Genomic DNA, 25,689 nt, shown 5'->3' on the forward strand with positions numbered 1-25,689 from the left:
ACACACTATTTATGGATTTGAAAGTCTGTCTCCCTCACTGACAGTTAGTAGGTGCTCAGTAATGGTTGAGTAAGTCACTGAGAGTTGCAGAAACCAGGGTGGAAAGGACTGGAAACAGGGAATAATTCCTTTATTCCATTTATTAAATTGTTCTGAGTATTCTTTCTGCCAGGTTTCTGAATGATTAACCCTGAGTGTCAGAGGAGGGTAAAATCAATATTCTAACATATAAGGTTTGGGAAAGAGAAAAAAAATCTCCAATCAATTCATTACTCTAACACAACTACTACTATCTCTGGCCAATTTCTCGGTCAGTTCCTCCAGACTTGTTTACCATTACCTCATTAACATTTCATGTTACCACATAGTCTTTGTATCAATTATTTGGAGAATGTCCTTAGGACAGATTCCCAGAAGTGAGGGTGTTGGGTCAAAAAGTATGAACATTTTCATGGCTCTTGCTACACATTCCCAAATTGCTTTTTGAGAACATGTCAATTAACAGTATTTCCAGAGTCTCCGTCTTGTGGAAAGGGAAACTTTAGGCTGTGGGGTTGAACACCTAACAGGTTTGTCTCATCCCTTGGTCCATTCATACAGCAAAATGCCTATGGAAGAATTAATTCATGCATGATGCTTTTGGCCTAGTAACTACACATTAAAACATTAAAAGCAGCATATGTGCATAGCACTTTCTTCTTCCCTGTTAACCTGTTATGGATAAAGAAAGTGTACCTCAGCCTCTGAGGAAGATGGAGGAATAGGAGGATTCAAGAAAGTGCACCCTCAGGGGCGCCTGGGTGGCTCAGTTGGTTAAGTGTCTGCCTTTGGCTCAGGCCATGATCCCTGGGTCCTGGGATTGAACGCCGTACCCCACCATGGGGTTCCCTGCTCAGTGGGGAGCCTGCTTCTCCCTCTCCCTCTGCTGCTCCCCTTGCTTATGCTTTCTTTCCCTGTCTCTCCTGCTCTCTATTGAATAAATAAATAAAATCTTTAGGAAAAAAAAAAGGAAGTGTACCCTCAGCAATTCTCTGGTTATAGAAATCGCCTCTAAACTAGCTGTAAGGGCCCCTGGATTGCTCTTGGGGCCATAGCTGAGTATGGCTGGCTATCCAAGCAGACAGACTTTGCTCTCAGTAGCTCTTGAGACCTCCTTCCCTCTTACTGGACTCTGCAAGACAAAGTCCATGCAGAAGGATTCCTAATCGTCCGGGCCTTGGGACCCTGCTTCTACCACAGGCCCACCATTGCTAATAACTGTGGTCAGGTCCAGCATTTCTGTGGATGCTTCCAGGGTAGGGCTTGCCTGCTGGGAAAATTTCTTGCCAAAGTCCAAAGACCCAGTGTGGGAGAAACTGGTCTGCAGTTCTAACCATTCCAACCAAGGGCCTAGTGCCCTCTGGCTTCTCCAAGCTCCACGATGACCTTTCTTTTCCCCAGCAAAGTGATTTCCTGAGTGTAGCTGAACTCAGCTAGGGCAAGCTGAAGCCACAGACCCCAGGGAACAGGAAGGGGAGTAGACGGCCCTCTTTTCTCTCTATAAGCAGTCTGCTTCACTGTGGAACAGCCTGCTTCAGTGTCACTTCCACTGGATCTGGGAATGTGTTTTGGACTCAAACCAGAGAAGTTCTCCAAAGAATAAGAGAAAAGAGAAAAGCAATCTAATTAATTCATTATCGCCAAGGAGTAAATCTAATTACTGATTGAGACAAATAGCCCTTAAGGTCTGTTATGTGTCTACTCCTTTGCTAAGCTCTGAGATTTGCAGGGTACCTGCTTTTAAGAAGTTCATAGCCTAAGGGAGAGCACAGAGACCACAGGGGAAACCACTGTGAGCTGGGATACTCAGGGGAGTTAGAGGGATTGGATGGGAGCGGTGGGAGGATGACCAAATCCAAAAGGAGAAGACTTGGTTCAAGGTCTGCTTATGAGAGCGTGGGCAAGTCACATGATCTTTGGCATTGACATAAGGATTAAATGAGATAATATATGTGGCTGAGGAACAGTGTCAGGAAAAGTGAGGTGAAACACACACACACACACAGTGTTGGAAAGTGACCAGCCTGGCTTCAGGGTAGAGTCCATGTGGAAGCAACTAGGAGGGCAGACCCTCTTTCCTTGGCATTTTCCCAGGCTTCTCACTCATGTTTTGGGCTGGCTTCTGTTATCTGGGCCTGGTAAAGTCAGTAACCCTGAGATGTAGAAGAGGGAAGCAGGGAGCCCTGGCACCACCAACACCCCCAGTCCCCCTGCTATCCATTATGTTTAATGGCCAAGCCTGGGACTATATACCCACTTCCCCACGGGCAGCTTTAGGCCAATAGCAGCACCTGTCAAGTTTCTAGTGTCAGAGGCAGCAACCAGAGATCAGAAAATGGCCTTTTACCTTGAAGGTGGAGTAAGAAGAGCAGCTGAGAATCAAAGCAGAACCTCCCTATTTATCTCTAGCAGAAAAGCCCCTGATGTAGTCCTTCTGGGTGGTGGCAGATGGGTCAGGTCGAGGACAAATCATCCTGGCTTCAAGTAGAATGTGTTCTCCTGCCCAGCTCCTTTCTTTCCCTGTGAGCTCCATCAGAGCGAAGCCTTCTAGACCTTGTGTCTGGGTGGTCCTTCCCACACCCACTTCCCCTTCCTCAGACACATTTAACTACTTAGAAAGCAGCATACAAAGGCCTGGATTCTGTACTTCCTTAGGGGTAGGGATGGCTGTGGATAAGGAAAGTATGCTCTCTGCTGTTCTCTAGAAATAGAAACAGCTTATAAAATGGACTCTGTAGGCCCCTAGATTGCTTCTGGGGCTCCAGCTACAGACAATTCCCCACGATCCCCCTCCCCGCCACCTCCGTGGATGGGAGCGGGATAAGAAGAGTAATGTGGTGAGGGACTGGGAAGAAGTTCGGCCTCTGGCCTTGGGAAAACGCTTGGAGGGCAGCCTTGGCAGTCAGTCCCCCTACTGGCTCCGGAGCTCCTGGTGGCAGGTGGGGGTGAGGTGTTAGTGGGGGAGGGGTTCCTGGAGTACTAGACACCAAATTTTGTCTGACCTGGCGAGCTCCCCGAACTCCAGGCGTAGTTGCTCAACACCTCCCCAGAGCCCTCCGTGATCCGTACTGAAAGCCCCCTTCCTTCTCTCCTTCAGTTCCCTCATGGAGCATCCCTGGGAAAGGGGGGCAGGGGACTCCTTTTCCTGCCTGGTTCTTCTGGCTTCTTTCCCACGGACAGGCGGCTAGCCAGTGGACATTCAGTTGCTCACTATATCTTAGGTATATTCACACTCTCTGTAGCTGTTGCCAAAAGGAAACAAAAATGGTCCCTGCCTTCTGGCAAACAAATAGAACAAAGAGAAGGAACCACTTTTATCTTGGGCACCCAGTCAACCCTGGTGCTGCTGGAGACAATCACAGCAGTGTCCTGGGCCGGGGGCTGTTCCGGGCTGGGACTTACACTTAGCAAGGCCTTCCCCTGGGAAACCCCTATCTTGTCCTCTTTTCTCCAGCTCCCTCTTTTTCTTGGAGCAGGGCTGCTCACGGGCTTGTGCAAGGAAAGTTAGAGGAGACGTCTTTCTTCTACCTTACTGTCAGGGATTCCAAGGGCTCCGTGGGAAAGATCAGGAAGGGGTATAGGAAGGTTCTGGAACAGCTTAATCAATCCTTTCTGGTTCCTTGCCTACTTCCTTCCAAACCTATCCAGCTCCATCTCCTTTCTGTTGACAAGGAGTAGTCTTCTGGCCTCTTGGGCCACCCAGATCCCAAGGGTCAGAAAGCGCTGAGAGAGGGACAGAATTTGAGAATAGGAAGAGGCTTTAAAAGTTATCCAGTGCGACTTTCCCATTTTGCAGATGTGGAAACACAGGGACAGAAGTGAGGCAGTGAACCAGCCAAAGCCAAGCAACACTGGGGAGGGCAGGTCTTCTTCCACCTGGAGTCGTCTGGAATCCACAGATTTCACTGCATTGCCAAAGGGGGACCCCCCCCCCCGCCCCTGCCCGCCCAGGCTCTGCCCCATCTCTTTACTCCCTCCTTCTCCGAAGTCCTGTCTCTTTCAAGCACTTCTGCTGGCCCATTTCAGCTCCTGTCTGATGAGAGCAAACCTTTGAGAACCTTGTCCCCACCAGTGGTAGGAATGTGGAGCTTGAGAGCTCCCAAGAAGGCTGGTGGAGGTGGAGATCCCCCAGGGTAGGAATGCTCATCCAGTCTCTCTCAAGTTCAATGAGAGCAGCGCTAAGATTCAGGCAAGATTACTCCAGTGAACTTTAGAGACTTTGGATTTTTAAAGCAACGTGGAAACCAGTATTTCAAATCATTCTTTATAATTACTGCCACCCACAGTGAACACATCAAGGGAAACCTTTACTTTGATAATTCTAGGAGGTGAAATTTCACCCCAGGAACCACTTTTATCTTCCACCAGACACCTGCAGGTTGTAAAGTAGTGCAGGGACAGGCAAGAGCCGAGGGTACGTGTGTTTAGGAGTGGGGGTGGTAGAGGGAAGGTGGACAAGATTCCAGAAGGGCTGTGAGTATGGAAGTCTCACTTCTTAATTATCTCAAGCAGGAGAGGCAGTATAATTAGGATATAAAGGAGTGCAGCTGGAGAAGAGTCAGAAAGAATTTCAAATCATGATATGGGCTCCTGGCTCTTACTTACCAGGTTGAATAGACCTTCCACTCCTCATTAAGGGAGGTGAGAAGGAGTCTGTCTGGCTTCATAGATCACGGCTCTCTTTTATTTTTATTTATTTATTTTTTAAAAGATTTTATTTACCTATCAGAGAGAAAGAGCACACGCATAGGCAGGCAGAGCAGCGGGCAGATGGAGAGGGGGAAGCAGGCTCCCTGCTCAGCAGGGCTCACTTCCAGGATCCCGGGATCATGACGTGAGCTGAAGGCAGACGCCTAACCGACTAAGCCACCCAGGGGCCCCATGGCTTTCTCTTATTGCTCTTGCCTCCACCAAGTTCAGTGGAATTAGGCTTGATGCCTAGGCCAAGGCAGCCTCCTGCATGTTTTAAGTCTCCAAAAGACAGCAGCTGACCTGGAAAAGCGACTAGTGACTGGGAAGTAGGGAGTGAATGGCGGGTGAGGGAGGTGAGAGGCTGGGGTGGTGGCAGGGGCTGGGAATCCGTGTGGCAGGTATGGGGAGCACAGTAGTAAGTCCTGGACTAAGGACTGGGGGCCAGGCTGCCCAAACTGGTAGCTGTAGGCAGCAGCTGCCAGCAGCTAGGCCTGTGGGTCTAGAAAGCCTGATCAGGGGCAGGAATTGAAGCACCTCTGGGTCCTTTCAGGTGGAAGATGCTTTTATGGACTAGGCTTGGCCAGGCAGTCAGAAAGCGGTCCTCTGAAGAGCTTTACCCTGCTGCCCATGCCTGTACGCAAGAGCCAGGCCCTTGTGTCTTATCCTGCTCTATACACTGGCTCTAGACGGTTTTTACCATGTGACTCAAGCCCACACTGTGTATCTTTGGAGCCCACCACATCAGTGGAGCCTGGGACTACTCCACAAGTCTCTGGCATACCTTTGGGAGTGCTCCCCCCCACCCCCCTTTTAAAGTTTATTTAAACAAATTTTACACCCAATGTGGGGCTCAGACTCACAACCCTGAGATCAAGAGCCTCATGCTCTACTGACTGAGCCAGCCAGGTGCCCCATGGGAGCCCTTCTTTATTGGGAAATAAATACACAGTCAAATAGGTGGGCCAGCCAACATCTGTAATTCTGAGGGCCAAGAGAAAGGAGTCTGACTTGCTCAGAACTCAGATCTCCATGAGCTGGTCACTCCCCACGATCACCTCGTTCACTCGTTTGGCTACAAAAGAAAAGAAAAAAGTTGTTTGAGAACTGGCAATAAAGGTGTCATTTCAAACCAAATTATTTCTAACTCTGTGCTCGTAAACATTTATTTGTCTCCTATGTGGCTCTGCCCTTGAGACGGTCTTGGGAATACACCTTGCCAAAGGGATTACAGGAGAGGCAGCATTTTCCAACACAGGAGGGAAAGACTCACTCTTTCTTTCTTTTAAAAAATATTTTTATTTATTTATTTGACAGAGAGATAGAGAGAGCATAAATGGGCAGAGCGGAAGGCACAGGAAGAGGGTGAAGCAGGCTCTCCACTGAGCAGGGAACTTGGCACAGGGCTTGATCCCAGGACCCTGGGGATCATGACCAGAGTGGAAGGCAGCTGCTTAACGAACTGAGCCACCAGGCGCCTGTGGACTCATTCTTTCTTTTTTTTTTTTTTTTTTAAATTTTATTTATTTATTTGACAGAGAGAGAGATCACAAGTAGGCAGAGAGAGAGGAGGAAGCAGGCTCCCTGCTGAGCAGAGAGCCCGATGCGGGACTCGATCCCAGGATCCTGAGATCATGACCTGAGCCGAAAGCAGCAGCTTAACCCACTGAGCCACCCAGGCGCCCCTGGACTCATTCTTTCTAAACCTAGCTTCCAGGACACCTCACACAGGAGGGAAACTGGATGGGTCTTTTTTTTTTTTTAAGATTTTATTTATCTATTTGACAGAGAGAGAGATCACAAGTAGGCAGAGAGGCAGGCAGAGAGAGAAAGGAGGAAGCAGGCTCTCCGCGGAGCAGAGAGCCCAATGCGGGGCTCGATCCCAGGACCCTGGGATCATGACCTGAGCCAAAGGCAGAGGCTTTAACCCACTGAGCCACCCAGGCTCCCCTGGATGGGTCTTAAAGGATGAATATAGTTTTTTCAGGCAGTGAATCAAAGGGAAGGCATTCTAGGTTGCTGGAACAACATGAGCGAAGGTATAAAGATACAAGGAAGGGGAGCATGAAATACTGTGGTGTGGCCAAATGATAGGGGATGAAGGGGAAAGGGTGAGAAGCAGTGGCACTCAACAGTTAAATGGAGATATCAAAAGGAGAGGGAGGATGGTCACATGGAAATACTACTACCTACTGCAGAGAGCTGTTGTGAGATTTCAGTGACTTAAGGAATCCTGAAGTGCTGGATAAGCAGTGGCCATTGTTTTGCAAAATCCAAAATATGGCCCTCCCTGACCTGATCCTTGCCTGCCCCTACAGCTTCACATTCCACCATTGTGCAAGTATACCTACCAGCCATACTATTTTGTAGCTCTAGACCTTTGCACAGGCTGTTCCCTCTGTCTAGAATGCCTTTCTTGGCCCTCATCCCATCACACTTTTGCCCTAAATGCCCTAAATGCCCTAATTCAGCAGCTCCACTATTAGTGGCACCTTCCCTTCCAAACTGTCCATTTCCTGCTCTGTGAAAACACTACCTGAGGGGCACCTGGGTGGCTCAGTGGGTTAAAGCCTCTGCCTTCAGCTCGGGTCATGATCCCAGAGTCCTGGGGTCGAGTCCCGCATCGGGCTCTCTGCTCAGCGGGGAGCCTGCTTCCCCCTCTCTCTCTCTGCCTGCCTCTCTGCCCACTTGTGATCTGTCTGTCAAATAAATAAATAAAATCTTTAAAAAAAAAAAAACACAAAAAAACCACTACCTGATACATATCTCTGTCTCTACATCATTATTTCATTCTCCTACACTTCCCTGTAAGACTCTCAAGGGTAGGGCTGGTGTATTTATGTTCCTACCCCAGTGTCCAGCACAGCTACTGGCACAGGAAAGATTTCAGAGGTCCTGGGTAGTGATGAGGATAGGGTATGATTATCAAGTGGAGAGCAAAAGTTGAAAGGAAATGAGGGTTGGTTAGAGTATAGAGAATCTCAGAGAATTGTAAAGCTGAGTGTAAGTAGTCTAAGATATTTAGAAGAGAAGGAGCAAAGAGGAAGGCTATGAGCCTTCAATATATCTAAGGGTGCACCCTGGAAGATGACCAGTGATGGGGTGGAAGGTAAGAGTTAGTTGGAAGGTGGAAGGAACAAGAGTTAGAGAATGGAGGCAGTGAACCAACAGTCTGGAAGGGGTAGGGGGAACCAGGGGCATGTTATCTACTTCTTGCCTAGAGGTATGAGGCACAAGCAGGAGACAGGAGAGTTTTCCTGCCCTCTATTGGCTCAGACAGAAAAAGCTGACCAGCTGGCTGAAAATCGGTTCTTTCTGGGCAAGCTTCCCATGGCTTCTAGGGATCCAATGTTTCTTGTCATAACTTGGGAGGTTGAATGTGACCCTGATAGGTAAGGCAGAAATTTTGGCTTTCTTGACGCTCTCCTTCAGTCTTCGAAGGGGTTGGTGCAGCATGATGAAGATCCCTGATGATGGGACTGAGATTGACAGAAATATGTTTGGGTTTGTTCTTATTTTCCATAGGCTGGAACTTCTAAGGGGGTTTCTGACTGCAGCTTTAGAGATCTTAAGAATTCAGACATGTCTGGGGTGCCTGGGTGGCTCAGTGGGTTAAAACCTCTGCCTTCGGCTCAGGTCATGATCTCAGGGTCCTGGGATAGAGCCCGGCATTGGGCTCTCTGCTCAGCAGGGGGCCTTCTTCCACCTCTCTCTCTCTCTCCCTGCCTCTCTGCCTACTTATGATCTCTGCCTATCGAATAAATAAATAAAATTTAAAAACAAAATAAAACACAGTTCTTAAAAAAAAAAAAGAATTCAGACATGTCTTATATTCTACCCAACTTTTCCACTTTGTTTCTTGCTATATCTCCCTTGTACCCCATATTCTAGATTTTGCAAATGATCTGCAGTTTCCAACACAATGGATTTTTTTTGCCTTCAAGTGCTTGCTTACATGGTTCCCCTTTGCTTGAGGGTCTTCCCTTTGTGTATTTGATAAATAGCCCCAAAGTTCAAGATTTAGCATTAATTCCTTCCTTGGGCCAGAACTGACCGATTTCTCTTTTATGTACTTAATTAACCCTGACCATCTCCTGCCATCACACCTGAGAAACTTTTCTGTAATTATTTCTTTACTTGCCTGTTTCTGTACTGGGAGCAAATGGACAGGAAGAGGCAAATCTTATTCATCTTTACACCTCTAGCCTAGAATATAGGAGGAAGTAATAGTTTGTTGAATGTGTGTGTGTTTGGGGGTTACGTGACAGTACAGGTACATGACAGAGGTAGGAAACGAAGCATATACAGAAGAGAAGGCCCAACCTCCGTTGGGAGTATAATTGACACTTTTGGAGCTTTAGGGCAAGGGTGCTTAGAGGAGAGCACCCTCAGGCCCACTTCTCTAACTTTCCCCATAGGAAGAGAAAGCTAAGTCTCGGCTTTTCATAAAGTCTGCTATTACAGCATCATGTTGCACAGTGGCAAACGCAGAGAAGAAAAGGATAGGAAAGCTGGGAAGAAAAGATGACAATGCCGGAAAGGAAAGGCCTTCTGAGTCAAAACGACTTGAGTTGTGTTTTTTTTTTTTTAATTTTGTGAAGACTTTATTTATTTATTTGACAGAGATCACAAGTAGGCAGAGAGGCAGGCAGACAGAGGAGGAAGCAGGCTCCCTGCCGAGCAGAGCCCGATGTGGGGCTCGAGGCCAGGACCCTGAGATCATGACCTGAGCCGAAGGCAGAGGCTTTAACCCACTGAGCCACCCAGGCGCCCCAATTCTTTTTTTTTTTTTTTTAAAGATTTTATTTATTTGACAAAGTGAGAGTATAAGCAGGGGAGAGGGAGTGGCAGGCAGAGAGAGATGTGGGACTCCGCCCCAGGACCCTGAGATCGTGACCTGAGCCAGAGGCACACACTTAACCAACAGAGCCACCTGGGCATCCAAAAAGAGTTGTAACTGGACTCTCAGCAGATTCTTTCCTGTCTTTAGGCTTTAGTTCCCTCGTTAAGTGGGGATTCTATGAGATGAATGGGCAGAAAGTGTCCAGCACTGGGCTTTTATAAGTATTAAACATAAGTTATAGAACGGGGCTGGGGCTGGCCTGGAGTCCCGCCCTCGGAGCTGCTCGTTTTTCTGCTTCATAACCATCTGTTTTCTTCAGTGAAAGGAATGGGAAGAAGGCCCAGATACTGCTCAGGCCGCTACATTCCCTAGGGCTGGGGATGGTCCTGGAGTGTGCCTGTCAATTAGGATCCACCCTTGAGATAAGAATGATCTAGAAAGAGTAAAGGAAATACTACTTTGGCTAGACTCTCAGGGTTTGTCCCAAAGTTCCTTGTTACCCTTTGTCTCTCTACAGCCATGAGTCAGCCTCCTCATCTCCTTTCTAGAGCCCAACATTTATTCTTCCTTCACCAGTCTCTCCCTCGTTTCCAGAGATACTGGACTGTACTGCAGACAGTCTTAATTCTTATTAACATTCTCTGTGGCCCTCAGTGCTCCAGACCAGAAGGGCAAATGAGTCTGGGTGGGGCAGACAAGGCTTTCTTTCTGCCAGGTTCCAAAGAAACACTTAAGCCTTCTTTGGCCAGCCCTACCCATTCCCACCCCCCTTCCCCCCACCTACCCTCTCATCTGCTCTTGGCCTGGGGGTGGGAGAAGACTTGCTCTTTTGGTTCAGGGAAGACAGACTATATCTGGTGTTTGGGGGATGGATTTTCCCGGGGATTCTGTACGGTGCAGAATCCTCGAGGGCAGCAACAAGCAGTACTAGTTCTGCTTGGCCAGGGTTGGAAGCAGGTTCCAATGAACACTCAAAAAGTTCTGGGCTGGAAACAGATCCTAAGGATCCTTCCCTGAGAGTACAAACAGAGGCTGGTAAGTTGAGGAGAAACCAGTGGGACGAAGGGAATGACAAGCTGCGTATGAAAAGCATGCCCTGCTGGGAAGCTGGGAAGGATTCCGGCTAGCCAGGACTTGACCTTCATGCCCATCCCGTCTACTTTCAGGGCCACAGGATTGATCACTGGGGTCACAGGGAAGAGATCCAAGTCATCTCACTGACCATGAGAAGAGACTCACATGAAGTCTCCAACCGGAGTCTCCAGGTTTTTACTTTGCCAGCTGTGGCTCTTCCACTGGCTTGAGCCGGAGGTCAAACTTGACCACCAGGATTTTTGCCAGAGATAATCTCATTAACTGAGTATGCTGGGGGGCGGGTGAGAAAACCTAGAGAGTTCTGTTAGAAAATGGCTCATACTGCTGCTGGTGTTAGAAGAGGGCATAGAGGGCCACACTGGCTTGTAAGAATCACATTTTGGGGGTATAAGACTCATATGGACAGAGTGACTCTCTGGTATGCAAATGACTGAAATCTGGAGAGGGAACGGCACTGCTTCTGAGGATGAATATTTTTTCCTGAAATCTCTCCAGGTGAGGAAGACTGGGGACTCGGCCATCTACTGAGCTGTTCGCTGCTGAGGATCTGAGGTGTTGGTGCTTGCGTGGCTCATCCATGGTACAGCTCTGAAGGGCTGCACTAATGGCTGGGAATTTGCCGTTTGCATAATGCTCAGCTGCAAAGACAAGTGACAGTGGGAACAGGAAGTGTTGGGATTTTCCAGTTTACAGTCCAGATGATACTTCCCTGGCAACCTCTCTTTTAGGAGGACCATTAAAGGGTCTCCTTCTAAAATAGGGACACATGGTGTTAGAGCCAGAAGTCCATGAAATGCTAAAGCCTATGATATCCTAGGGGTTTGGCTAGCCCAGTATTGTGCTCCCTGATGGGAGATGCCATGACTCAAAGCCCCAATATCTGGCATTCCATTGTCGTGTATGCATTCTGCACACAGTCCTCGCAAAGTAAAAGGAAGGAGCACTGTGACTTTATTGGAAATGGGGAGGAGAAGCAGCAGAAGCTGTGAGGTTCCAGGTCCCAGCACACAAGAAAGGAGGGATCCTCTAGGGCAGTGGCAAAAGGAGTTCATGCATTCAAATATGCCTGTGGAGTTTAAACTCTTAAAAACCACAAAAGGAAGCGCTCCTGGCTCCAGGAGGACTAAAAGGAGAAAGCACTGGAGGATGCTTCTACTTGCTGCTGAGTAGGAGACAATGTACAGAGACAAAGAGGTAGGAAGGAGGTGGAAGAAACATTGTTTGGGGCCACAAAGCCAAAAAGTAGAGAATAAAGGGGGGTGCCTGGGTGGCTCAGTAGGTTAAGCTTCTGCATTCAGTTCAGGTCACAATCTCGGGGACCTGAAGCCCCGCATCAGGCTTTCTGCTCAGCGGGGAGCCTGCTTCCCTCTCTCTCTGCCTGCCTCTCTGCCTACTTGTGATCTCTGTCTGTCAAATAAATAAATACAATCTTAAAAAAAAAAAAGAAGAGAACAAAGAAGGACTACAATGAGGTGACAGGAGGGGACAGGATAAGAAAGCAGCTCCACAGACCAGCTGAACAGCTGCTTTTGAAACTCTGGGGACCCTTTCCAAGGCCTTCCATGGGGTTAGAGAAAAGGCTGGGTATTCTGAATCCTCTTTTAAAAAAAAAAAAAAAACTTTTTTAAAATTAAGAGTTTTATTTTTTAATTTTAAAAAAATTAAAAATTTTTTAAACGTTAAAAATTTTTTAACCTTTAAAAAATTTTTAATTTTTTAAGAAGATTTTATTTATTTATTTGACAGACAAAGGTCACAAGTAGGCAGAGAGGCAGGCAGAGAGAGAGAAGGGGAAGCAGGCTCCCCATGGGGCAGAGAGCCCGATGTGGGGCTCGATCCCAGGACCCTGGGATCATGACCTGAGCTGAAAGCAGAGGCTTTAACCCACTGAGCCACCCAGGCACCCCTATTTTTTAATTTTTTTAAAGGAAGCTCTAGACCCAGCATGGGTCTTGAACTCACAACCCCAAGATCAAGAGTTGTATGTTTTATAGACTAAGCCAGCTAGGCACTCTAACTGAACCCCATTTTATTTGTTTGTTTGTTTATCTATCTATCTATTTGATGGAGAGAAAGAGAGCAGCAAAAGCAGGGGGTAGAAGAGGGAGAAGCAGGCTGCCCACTGTGCGGCACTCAATCCCAGCACCCTGCCAGGCTCATGATCTGAGCTGAAGGCAGATGCTCAACTGACTGAGCCACTCAGGTACCCCTGAATCCTATTTTAAAGAAATTACCAACAGGCGCCAGGTGCCCAAGAGAAAAGTTTCTCTGTAACCCAAGGGTAGGCCTGGGTAAGCTGGATATTCAGTAGGAGAGAGACAACCAAGACGTGGGGTTCCTGATGATCAGAGCGAGCTGGGATATAGAGGCCAAATATATTTTCCCAACTGGTCTGGGGAAGATAGACTAAATGGAGAAAAGGTCTATCACTGATCAAATTCTGCTGGCCAAGCCAGGAGTGGTTTCTTCCTCTGGTCTTTTAGGAGGCTGTCTTGCAGTAATTCAGGCTGAAGACTCAGTTTTGTCATTTCCTAGCTATGTACCTTGGGTAAACTTCAACTTTTTTTTTTTTTTTTAAGATTTTATTTATTTATTTGACATACGGAGATCACAAGTAGGCAGAGAGAGAGGAGGAAGCAGACTCCATGCTGAGCAGAAAGCCCGATGTGGGGCTCGATCCTAGGACTCTGGGATCATGACCTGAGCCAAAAGCAGAGGCTTTAACCCACTGAGCCATCCAGGTGCTCCCAAATTTCAACTTTTTATTTTTTATTTTTATTTTATTTTTTAAAAAGACTTTATTTATTTATTTGACAGAGAGAAATCACAAGTAGACGGAGAGGCAGGCAGAGAGAGAGGGAAGCAGGCTCCCTGCTGAGCAGAGAGCCCGATGCGGGACTCGATCCCAGGACCTGAGATCATGACCTGAGCCGAAGGCAGCGGCTTAACCCACTGAGCCACCCAGGCGCCCCAAATTTCAACTTTTTAAAGTCTCAGTTTCGACTTCACCAGATGGGTCAGTAATGGATCCCTACCTACCTCAGAGGGTTTTTATGAGAATCCAATAAGATAGTATATTTGAGAACATTTTATTATTTTTTTTAAAAAGATTTTATTTATTTATTTGACAGATAGAGATCACAAGTAGGCAAAGAGGCAGACAGAGTGGAGGAAGCAGGCTCCCCGCTGAGCAGAGAGCCTGATGCAGGGCTCCATCCCAGCACTCTGGGATCATGACCTGAGCTGAAGGCAGGGGCTTTAACCCACTGAGCCACCCAGGTGCTCCTGAGAACATTTTAAAGTTATAAACAATAGGGGCATCTGGGTGGCACAGTTGGTTAAGCATCTGACTCTTGGTATCGGCTTAGGTTGTGATCTCAGGATGGTGAGTTGGCTTGTCCCTCTCCCACTGTCCCTCCTACCTCTCGTGTGTGTGTGCGCGCGCGCCTGCGCGCGCGGATGTCCACATACTCTCTTGCTCTCTAAAAAGAAATAAATCTTCAAAGCTACAAACAACTGGAAGCCAGTGGCATTCCAGGAGGGGGAGTGCTGTCCACGTGGCCAGTGCGGGGAGTTTCAGTTGGTGTGCCGGCCCTTGCACTCGGGTACGATCACCGAAGAAAACACCAAAGGCTGCAATGCTGCTGTTGAGCAACACTCCTGCTTGAAAGTTCTCTGGTGAGGCACTGGGTGGAATGTGTCTGCCACTCATTAAAAATGCCAGCCTTAGGGCACCTGGGTGGCTCAGTGGGTTAAAGCCTCTGCCTGCAGCTCAGGTCATGATCCCAGGGTCCTGGGATCCAGCCCCACATCGGGCTCTCTGCTCTGCAGCCAGCCTGCTTCCCTTCCTCTCTTTCTGCCTACTTGTGATCTCTGTCAAATAAATAATAAATTAAAAAAAATGCCAGCCTTCCTTGTAACAAAGGCATGGATGTCTGACCAGGCTTCACCTCCAGATGCAGCCACCCCAGACTCTGGGCTGAGAACTGGTGATACAAAGAAGCAGGAACCAGAGAGAACCCACTTTGGGCTTGCTGGGTGGTGGAAGCAGCTGCAAGCCGGGGTATCCGGTGGGCAGTGAGGATGGCAGTGGGGTCCTCGGCACAATGGTTTGGCGCATACATCTCGGCTATAACCCAGTTTTTAAGCTTGATTCTGCAGCCATCGTAGAACTGTGGGCTTGGATTTTTTTTATCGGCTTAAATCAGCCAGAGTTTGTTATGATGCTTCGTTATAATGCTTACCTTACTGGTAAACTAGTGACACTTGGGAAAGGCTTCTCAGAAATGACCATTTCTCACATAGAGGAAGAAAGTGGTTAAAATGTGAGAAGAAAGGGATTGCAGAGGAAGACTGCATCTAGTCTCAGGTAGAGAAATTAAGGTGAAGGATGGTTTCAGGCCAAGGCCACACCTCCCCAATTCATTTGCCAATATTACATGTGGTTCTTGTGAAAGCGTAAGTTAAAAAAAAAAAGTCAGGAGAAAAAAAAAAAAAGTCAGGAGAGATCTCATGGTAATAGCAACCATCTCACATACGGCTTTTTTGGAACCCTGTTTCTGCACTGAAATTTCAGAAAGTAGGTTCTATGGATCCAAAATTCATTACTCATTCCCTCCCTCACTCATTTCCGCCCGCCACTATAAACTATAAACCAGTTTTTTTTTTTTTTTTTAAGATTTCATTTATTTATTTGACAGAGAGAGAGGGAACACAAGCAGGGGGAGTGGGAAAAGCAGGCTTCCTGCTGAATGGGGAGCCCAATGCGGGACTCGATCCCATAAGCCCGGAATCATGACTTGAGCTGAAGGCAGACACTTAACAACCGAGACACCCAGGTGCCCCTAAACCTGTTCTGAGCGCTAGGGATGTATACTAGGTCAATCCCTGGCCTTAAGGATCTCAGTCAGTAGAGAAGGCACAGTCATAGGTAACCCCCATAACCTGTGACTGTATTTTAATAAAGGTGCTAACAAAGTTCTGGGGTGCAGAGGAAGAAGGAATGCTTAGTTTGGCTGTAAGGAGTCATGGGAAGAGTCAGGGAAGGTTCTGCAGAGAAGAAAACACTTGGGCAGAGTCTTCAAAAGAGGGATTCCAGACAGAGAGGGCATGTACAGGGCGTGGAGTGGCACAGCGGGACTGTGTGGACAGGACACCCTGGGGCCCTTGTGTGCTCCCGGAGCTGCACATGCGCCTCACAACATTTAATTATATTTAATTCTCACAACAGTTCTCCAAGATCATTATTATTGTCTCAATTTTTCTAGTTTCGAAAATCTAAGGTCTAGAGAGGAAAAATCTAACCAGTGAGCTGCGCAGCTGAGACGTGAATCCAGGTCTGTTTCATTCTAAACTCTGAAGGGAGGTATGTAGCTTTTAAAAAAAGGGAAGGAAAGGGACGCTTGAGTGGCTCAGTGGGTTGAGCCGCTGCCTTTGGCATGATCCCAGGGTCCTGGGATTGAGTCTTGTGGGGCTCCCTGCTCAGCGGGGAGCCTGCTTCTCCCCCTGCCTGTGCTCGTTCTCTCTTGGGTTGATTGACTGATAGGTAGATAGGTAGATAAATAAATAAATAAAATCTTAAAAAAAATAAAAATAAAAAAAATAAAAAGGAAAGGAGAAAAAAACTGAAGAAGTTCTCTGTTTGCTTGGGGAGAAGGAAAATGATGTGGTTTCTATCAGTTAACTCCTTCAGCAGCTCTCTTACTCTACTATATTCTAGATGTAGAAATAATCTCAAAAAGAACAGCCATTCTTATTGATCTTGAGCTTTTTGTCTATTTTCTGTTTAAAAACACCTAGCCAAGGGTGCCTGGGTGGTTCAGTCGTAAGCGTCTGCCTTCAGCTCAGGTCATGATCCCAGGATCCTGGGATTGAGCCTGCATCGGGCTCCCCACTCGCCAGGAAGCCTGCTTCTCCCTCTACCACTCCCCCTGCTTGTGATCCCTCTCTGCTGTGTCTCTCTCTGTCAAATAAATAAATAAATAAAATCTTAAAAAAAAAAAAAAAATAAAAACACCCACCCAAAGTATGGAACCATTCAGATTCTCAGCCTGTCAGAGAAGCCCTGATACTTGTGTGTCTCTCATGCACTACACAGAGACAAACCTCAGAGATGGTGCATGTTTGGTTCCACTGCAATAAAGTGAATATTACACTAAAGCAAGTTAAATGAATTTTTTGGTTTCCCAGTGCATATAAAAGTTATGTTTACACTATACAGTAGTCCATGAATTGTGCAACAGCATTATTGTCTAAATAAATGAATATAAATAATTTATTGCTAAAAAAGGCTATCATCTGAGTTTTCAGTGAGTCCTAATCTTTTCACTGGTGGAGGGTCTTGCCTCGCTGCTGATGGCTGCTGACCAGTCAGGGTGGTGGGCGCTGAAGGCTGGGGCCGCAGGGGTGGTTTCTTAAAATAAGACAACAAAGGGGACGCCTGGGTGGCTCAGTTGGTTAAGCAGCTGCCTTCGGCTCAGGTCATAATCCCAGCGTCCTGGGATCAAGTCCCACATCGGGCTCCTTGCTCGGCAGGGAGCCTGCTTCTCCCTCTGCCTCTGCCTGCCACTCTGTCTGTGCGCTCTCTCTCTCCCTCTCTCTCTGACAAATAAATAAATAAAATCTTAAAAAAAAAAAAAAAAAGACAACAAGGAAGTCTGCTGCACTGATTGGCTCTTCCTTTCGGAAACGATTTCCCTGTAGCACGTGATGCTGTTTGATAGCATTTTAGCCAGAGCAGAACTTCTTTCAAAATGGGGACTCAGTCCTCTCCAACCCTAAAGCCGCTTCAGCAACTGAGTTTACAGAATGTCCTAAATCCTTTTCTGTCATCTCCATGATCTTCACGGTATCTTCACCGGGAGCAGGTTCCATCTCCAGAAACCACTGTCTTTGCTCCTCCATCAGCTGGAACTCCTCACCTGTTCAGGTTTTCTCAAGAGAAGGCCGCACTTCAGCCGCTCCTTCAGGCGCCTCTTCTGACTCTCGTTCTCTTGCTCTTCCCACCCCATCTGCGGTCACTTCCTCCGCTCAAGTGCTCAGCCGGTCACAGTCACCTGTGAGGGCTGGAACCACCTTCTTCCGAAGTCCTGCTCATGATAGTATTTTGACCTCTTCCTGTGGATCACAAATGTCCTTCCTTCCTTCCTTCCTTCCTTTCTTTTTTTTATATTTTAGAGAGGCAGAGAGCATGAGCATGTGGGGAAGGGGCACATGGAAGGGGAGAGAGAGGATCTCAAGCAGACTCCCCACTGAGCACAGAGCCCTACACAGGCTCAGTCTCCCAATCCTGAGATCATGACCTGAGCTGAAACCAGCTGAAATAGACGGAGCCTCCCAGGTGCCCCTCTAGAAGGTTTTCAGTTTACTTTGCCCAGATCCATCAGAGGAATAACTATGGCAGCTACAGCCTTAAGAAATATATTTCTTGGGACGCCTGGGTGGCTCAGTTGGTTAAGCAGCTGCCTTCGGCTCAGGTCATGATCCCAGCGTTCTGGGATCGAGTCCCACATCGGGCTCCTTGCTCGGCAGGGAGCCTGCTTCTCCCTCTGCCTCTGCCTGCCTGCCATTCTGTCTGCCTGTGCTCGCTCTCTCCCCCTCTCTCTCTCTGATAAATAAATAAAATAAAATTAAAAAAAAAAAAAAGAAATATATTTCTTTTATTAGAGAGAGAGAGAGAACACAAGCAAGTGGGGGAGGGGGTAGGTCTGTGGGGAAGGGGCAGAGGAAGAGGGGGACCTTGTACTTCTATGTTACGAATATGGGCCTCTTTCCTCCAACCTCAGGAACCCACTTCTGCTAGCTTCTGACTTTTCTTCTACAGCTTCCTCCCCTCTCTCAACCTTTGCAGAATTGAAGAGAGTGAGGGCCTTGCTCTGGTGAGGCTTTGGTTTAAGGGAATATTGTGGCAGGCTTGATCTTCTATTCCGACCACTAAAACTTTCTCCATATCAGCAATAAGTTTGTTTTGCTTATCATTTGTGTGCTCACTACAGTGGCACTTTTAATTTCCTTCAAGAACTTTTCCTTTGAATTCACAACTTGTCTATTTGGTGCAGAAGGCCCAGCTTTCAGCCTATCTCGGCTTTTAACATGTCTCCCTCACTTAAAAGTTTACTCATTTCTAGCTTTTGATTTTTTTTTTTTAAAGATTTTATTTATTTACTTGACATAGAGAGATCACAAGTAGGCAGAGAGGCAGGCAGAGAGAGAGAGGTGGAAGCAGGCTCCCCACTGAGCAGAGAGCCCGATGCGGGCCTCGATCCCAGGATCCTGGGATCATGACCTGAGCCGAAGGCAGCGGCTCAACCCACTGAGCCACCCAGGCGCCCCTCTAGCTTTTGATTTAAAGTAAGGCGTTAAAAAAAAAAAAAGTGAGAGATGTGCAATTCTTCCTTTCAGTTGAACACTTAGAGGCCATTGCAGGGTTATTAATTGGCCTAATTTCATTTTTAAAATAAATTTTAAAAGATTTTATTTATTTGAGAGAGAGAGCGAGTGCACAAGCTGTGGGAGGGGCAGAGGGAGAGGAATAAGCAGACTCCCCACTGAGAATGGAGCCCTATGTGGCCTTGATCCCAGGATCTGGGATCATGACCAGAGCCAAAGGTAGACGCTTAACTGACTGAGCCACCCAGGTGCCCCAACTGGCCTAATTTCAATATTGCCTCTCAAGGAATAGGGAGACCAGAGGATAGGAAAGAGATGGGAATGACTGGTTGGTTGAGCAGCTAGAACACACACAAAGTTTATCAATTAAGATAAATTAAGGGGCACTTGGGTGGCTCAGTGGTTTAAAGCCTCTGCCTTCGGCTCAGGTCATGATCCCAGGGTCCTGGGATCGAGCCCCGAATTGGGCTTTCTGCTCAGCAGGGAGCCTGCTTCCCCCTCTCTCTCTGCCTGCCTCTCTGTCTACTTGTGATCTCTGTCTGTCAAATAAATAAATAAAATCTTAAAAAAACCCACAAACCTTTAAAAAAAGATAAATGAAGATGCAGTCTGTGGAGCCCCTGCCCATTAAAATAGTAACATCAAAAATCACTGACCACAGATCACCAGAACAAATATGATAACAATGAAAAAGTCTGAAATATTTTGCAAGAATTACCAAAATGTGACACAGAGACATGAAGTGAGCAAATATTGTTGGAAAAATGGTACGCAGAGACTTGTTCAACACAAGGTCGCAACAAACCCTCAATTTGTAAAAGAAATGCGGTATCTGTGCAGCGTAGTAAAACGAGGCATGCCTGTACAGTTCTTCTCCAGTGGCAGAGCAGAGTGAGCTAACACTGCACCTCCAAGACAGGAGCTCTGAGTGAATGGTTTCTGAAGAAACCGCTAAACCTCCCCCAGGCCAGGAACCTACGAGACTACCTCTCGTCAACAGCAGGTGAGACAAGGTGCTCAAGGAGTCTAGCAGGTCAAAAGCAGGTTTCAACACTTGCTGGATTACTGGCCCTTCTCACATAGGTCCAAGAGCCACTGTAAAAGTGCTAATCTGGGCCATTAGATCTTTTTGGTTATGTTTTTAAATTTTTGATAATAAGGCTGTATATATTTATGAGCTTATCTGTAAGATACATTCCTAAAAATGGAACTAAGTCAAAATTAACAGGTTTGACAATGATGTCAATTCTCCTCCAAAGACGGCTTTATCAATTCATTGGTCTCACCCACAGAGAATGCATGTGCTTGTCCCCTAATCGTCACCAGCGCTGAGCACCAACTGTACTACCGTGCTAGGAAAAAAATGGCAGCTGTGATTGTAATTTGGTTTACCTTTGGCTTCAATCCTCTGGCCACTTCCAATTAGGCAGTTCTTGATGTCCGCTCCTTTCTCTATCACAGCATTGTTGCAGATAATGCTGTCTTGGATGTTGCTTCTGGAACACAATAAACAGCCAGGTTACAGAATGCCCATGGCTCCCATCAGCATCCTCACCGCTATGGGTTGGGGGTTCTGGCTCCTCCATAGGCTAGGAATAGCTGCTCCATCCAGTTAATGGCTACATGCCTCAAATTATCACTGGGAGACAGAATGGCTCAGCCGGCCCAAGGGTGGACCTGGTTTTAGCGAAGTCCAGACTTCAGACAGGCTCCTAATGATCTTTCCCGCCAAGGCTTGAAAACTGCAGACCCCATGACTTCAGTTCTTTAGGTACCCGTCCCTGCACTGATCCATCACTCAGCTGCTCACCTGGGAATATATCCCAAATTTCATTTAAGGCTTCAGTCCCATATATCTCCCTAGGAGATCAGCTACGGGAACAACAGGTGCCCCACAGCTCTCACTACAGACTTTTGGTTAATCAAAACCAAACTCGTTTAGAAAACAAAAACAAGAAACAAAACCCAGTGTTTTTTAAACTAGCTCCAGGCCACATCAAAGACTACTCCGGGGACGCCTGGGTGGCTCAGTAGGTTAAGCCTCTGCCTTCTGCTCAGGTCATGATCTTAGGGTCTGGGGATTGAGCCCCACATCGGGCTCTCTGCCCAATGGGGAGCCTGCTTCCCCCTCTCTGTCTGCCTGCCTCTCTGCCTTGTGATCTCTCTCTGTCAAATAAATAAATAAATAAATATTTTAAAAAGGTTTTATTTATTTATTTGACAGAGAGAGATCACAAGCAGGCAGAGTGGCAGGCAGAGGGAGAGAGAGAAGCAGAGTCCCCACCAAGCAAGGGGCCTGATGTGCGACTTGATTCCAGAACCCTGGGATCATGACCTGAGCCAAAGGCAGCTGTTTAACTAACTAAGCCACCCAGGCATCCCAATAAATAAAAATCTTAAAAAAAAAAATACCCCAGATCCTACATTCTCAAGAGTAGCACCTCTTGCTCTTGGCATTTTAATGTGTTTAAAGAGCATATTTCTGGGGGCGCCTGGGTGGCTCAGTGGGTTAAAGCCTCTGCCTTCAGCTCAGGTCATGATCCCAGGGTCCTGGGATCGAGCCCCGCATCGGACTCTCTGCTCAGCAGGGAGCTTGCTTCCCTTTCTCTCTCTGCCTGCCTCTCTGCCTACCTGTGATCTCTGTCTGTCAAATAAATAAATAAAAGGGCGCCTGGGTGGCTCAGTGGGTTAAGCCGCTGCCTTCAGCTCAGGTCATGATCTCAGGGTCCTGGGATCGAGTCCCGCATCAGGCTGTCTGCTCAGCAGGGAGCCTGCTTCCTCCTCTCTCTCTCTGCCTGCCTCTCTCCCTACTTGTGATCTCTCTCTGTCAAGTAAATAAATAAAATCTTTAAATAAATAAATAAATAAAAAATCTTAAAAAAAAAAAAAAGAGCATATTTCTGGCTCTTGAAGACTGGTAGGTGAGAAGACAGGTCCTTTTGAAAACCTTCACTAGCACCCACTGCCTACCTACTCTATGCTAGATGTCGTGCAAATAAATACTCTAGGTACGTTACAGGAGTGACTTACAAATCCAGCCATTTAATCAGAAAAATCACTTGGGCAGTGCAAAAAATAAACAAAAACACCCTCATTGTCTTGGCTTCCATCAATCCTTTTGGTAGGTCTGAGCTGGGGGCCTCATGTATTTAGAGAAAAGGAGCTTCCTAGATGATTCTGGGAGTATCATTTTTGCCTCTGATGCAGTAAAAAATAACCACCACAGATGAGGTAACAAACAGATTTAGGGAAGTTAAACCATTTGCCCCAAACCACATAATTGCCAAGCAGCAGATTCAAATCTAGGTCTGCCTGACTCCAGAATCCATACATTTAATCATAACGCCATATAAAGAAATCAAGGGAAGGAAAGACTGGAGGAAGCTTGCTTGGAATTGCCAAGCTGCTCTTGAGAGCCGAGTGGCTCTGTGGAGGGAAGGGTTCGGCCCTAACAGGGAAATACTCGCTACCTTAAAGAGTCAGAAGTGGGCAGCTAAAGCAGAGAAGGAAGGTGAGTAGGAAGGGTGTGAGCATCCATTTAAACAAAACAAAACAAAACAAAACACCAATTAAGGAAAAATCCTCAGCCAACCCAGGAGGCATGGGGGATGGCGAGGAGGACATTCCAAAGCCTGAAACTATTTGTGCAGAGGCTATTAAAAAAGAAACGCCAAGACTTTTTAGTAAAATGCAGAAAAGGAATTCTAGCCTGCTATAGCATTCCAGAGTCTTCTTTATCTCTATTCTTCTGGAAGGTTAAGCCAGTCGGAAAGCAGCAAAAGGCAAAAGCCACAGCACCTCTGTGGTGTGGGCTGGAGAATTAGTTTGTTTTTTGGCTCAGATTCAGAATATACACACAAAAAATCGGGATACACAGTGGGTGGGCATTAAGGGAACTTCCAGAGCTTTCCAACTTGTCTTCTACTTTAGGCAAAGCAGTTCAGTTAGCAGCTAGAGTGGCTCCTGCTTCTTGATGAAAATTCCCCCAAGAAGAGTAGTAAGGAAGTATATAGAAAGCCTCAGTAATAGATTCCTGGGACAAAGCAGGCTTACAATTGGTTACTAGCTTCTCACTGAAAAGTCGTCTTTCTTTTTCCAGAGTGGGAGTAGGAGGATACCTCCTGCTCAGTAGTTTAAGAGCCTGAGAACACAGGCTCTGGAGCTAGGAAAGGGGTAAACATAGTCGGCATAGACCAAAACAGCCAAGAGGAATTCAAGAGGCCATAATTAGAGACTACTACATGGCTATTTTGGGATTTGGGATATAAGTGGGAACCATTTCTGGAAGGAAGAGGCTAGACTGATTGAGGTCAGAATTCCATAGGAATGGATAGCCTGGATTCTCCTTCTGTCTAGCCAGTCTGATTGAGGTGTTCAGGAACCTTGTCTCATTTAGTTTATGTGTAATTCCCTCTGAGACCCATAAACTAGCAATGCAGAATCTGCAGATATGATGGGGAAAAAGTAGGTTGACTGAAAAGAAGCTGGGGCTCTCCTGAAGCTCTTGGTCAGTGGATCTGTGGAAGGCTTTGAGATGAACACCTGACAAAATGCTTAGTGAGTGTGAAGCTCTTTTCTGTCATTTGGTTCTTCATTGTTCCCTATAACCACTGCTATGGTCACAAGTCACCTCCATGAGCAAGGCCGAGGTATTCTGGAAAAATGTCAAGCCAATAGAGCTTTCCGTCTCTCCAGAAAGAAATTCCAAGATTAAGGATTTTACTGGATGTGTGTGTGTGTGCTCACACTGGAGAGGAAGGATGATACTACCATATCAAGTAAGCTCTTTCCAGGTTGCCAATCTATAATAATGGCTTTGCCTTTTCTCTCTCTCTTTTTTTTTTTACGATGTTATTTATTTGACACACAGAGAGATCACAAGAAGGCAGAGAGGCAGGCAGAGAGAGGCGGTGTGTGTGTGGTGGTGGGGGTGGGGAAGCAGGCTCCTTGCTGAGCAGAGAGCCCAATGTGGGGCTCAGTCCCAGGACCCTGAGATCATGACCTGAGCCAAAGGCAGAGGCTTAACCCAATAGCCACCGAGGCGCCCCTGCTTTGCCTTTTCTGGTTAGTGCATAAAGCTGAGGGGAGGTGACTTCTCTACAGCTCAAACAAAGAACTGACCCAATGCCAAAACTATGGTTTTTGCCATGTAGTTTTAACTCTTAGTTCAGTACTAAGGACTCTGCTGTGCTAATACCTGGTTGTTTTTCTAAGAAGCTGCTGAGAGATGGCTAAGATTAATGGGTTTCAGTCATCATTTCTACTTGGTGGGGTTAAATTATTTTTGGGGGGGGCAAGGGAAGAGGGAGAGAGAATCTTAACCACCCTTCACGCTCAGCTCAGAGCTGAGCAGAAGGCTGGGCTCCTTCACAACCCTGAGATCATGCCCTGAGCCAAAATCAAGAATCGGATGTTTAACTGACTGAGCCACCCAGGTGCCCCTTGGTGTGGTTAAATTTTAAGCAAAACTGCAGGCTTTGGGAAGCTACCCTGAAAATCCTAATGCTTCAGTGGAGAAGAGACTATGAGAAAGACCACAGAGGTCTGCAGCAAGATCTGGAGATCCACTGCTTGGCCAGGCGTACTATACCACATGATGTTCCCAGGCCTAGGATACAAGGAAGAAGCCCTGGGGGCGCCTGGGTGGCTCAGTTGGTTAAGCCTCTGCTTCCAGGAAAGGGCATAATCCTGGGGAGCCCTTTTCTCATCTCTCTCCTTCTGTCCCTCCCCACCACTCTCTCTCAAATAAATAAATCTTTTTTTACAAGGTTTTATTCATTTTTTTTTTGACAGAGACATATAGCAAGAGAGGGAACATAAGCAGGGGAGTGGGAGAGGGAGAAGCAGACTTCCTGCTGAGCAGGGAGCCAGATGCGGGGCTCGATCCCAGGACCCTGGGATCACGACCTGAGCCGAAGGCAGATGCTTAATGACTGAGCCATTCAGGCACCCCAATAAATAAAATCTTAAAAAAAAAATAAATGAAGAACCCCTGGCCAGGGAAGCAAAAGGGCCTCCAAATTTTAGTTGCTCCTCTGGCTTTGGTTAGAACTTTCTTCAGTTTATTACAGAAGAAAAGGGAACTCACATAACTCTGATGTCGAATATTTCTCAGTCATTACACAAAGCATTTTAAGTTCATTATGTAACTTAATCCTTTTGGCAAGCCTGCAGGGATGGTGGTATTTATTCTAATTTTTACAGAGAAATTTGAGGCTTGCAGTGGTTAAAGCAATGTGCCCAAGCATACATAGTGGTAAGTGACTCTCCTTTGTGTGAGGGACTTGGACTCAGCCGGTGACTGGGCAGTATTTGGCAAGGAGCCATCAATCTGTTCAGTAACCCTGAGGACAGGTAGGTTCTTCTCTGGAAGGAGCTGGTAGGTTTTCTAAACTTACTCATAACCTTGGGTAAGGAAAGAGTATGGAGCTGGAGATACACATAGTTTTTCTAGGTATATGACTAAAGGCCTACTTTAGGTCAGCTCACTACTTCAGCCCCAAGATTATGGTTGATTCACCCAGATTTCCTCAGAGGCAAGAGTCTCCTGAGCTTAGCCCAAGGGGTCCTTGTCCAGGAGTCCCTCTAGATGAAGAACCATGTATTATTATTATTATTATTATTATTATTATTAA

At 46.8% G+C, this 25,689-nt stretch overlaps 1 protein-coding gene across 5 annotated transcripts in view; it reads right to left on the reverse strand.

The window, feature by feature from the left end:
* Positions 1-5,625: 5,625 nt before the first annotated feature.
* EIF2B3 (eukaryotic translation initiation factor 2B subunit gamma) overlaps positions 5,626-25,689 on the reverse strand; it is a 125,525-nt gene continuing 105,461 nt past the window's right edge. For all 5 annotated transcript variants that reach the window (XM_044238093.1, XM_044238092.1, XM_044238094.1 and 2 more), the window contains 2 exons: positions 20,447-20,550; positions 5,626-5,803 (listed from right to left, as the gene is read on the reverse strand). In XM_044238093.1, the coding sequence (XP_044094028.1) occupies positions 5,751-5,803; positions 20,447-20,550 (157 nt within the window). In that variant the 3' untranslated portion in view covers positions 5,626-5,750. The remainder of the gene's footprint in view (positions 5,804-20,446; positions 20,551-25,689) is intronic.

The sequence above is a fragment of the Neovison vison genome, chromosome 2 (assembly GCF_020171115.1).
Source record: "Neovison vison isolate M4711 chromosome 2, ASM_NN_V1, whole genome shotgun sequence".
Taxonomy (NCBI): domain Eukaryota; kingdom Metazoa; phylum Chordata; class Mammalia; order Carnivora; family Mustelidae; genus Neogale; species Neogale vison.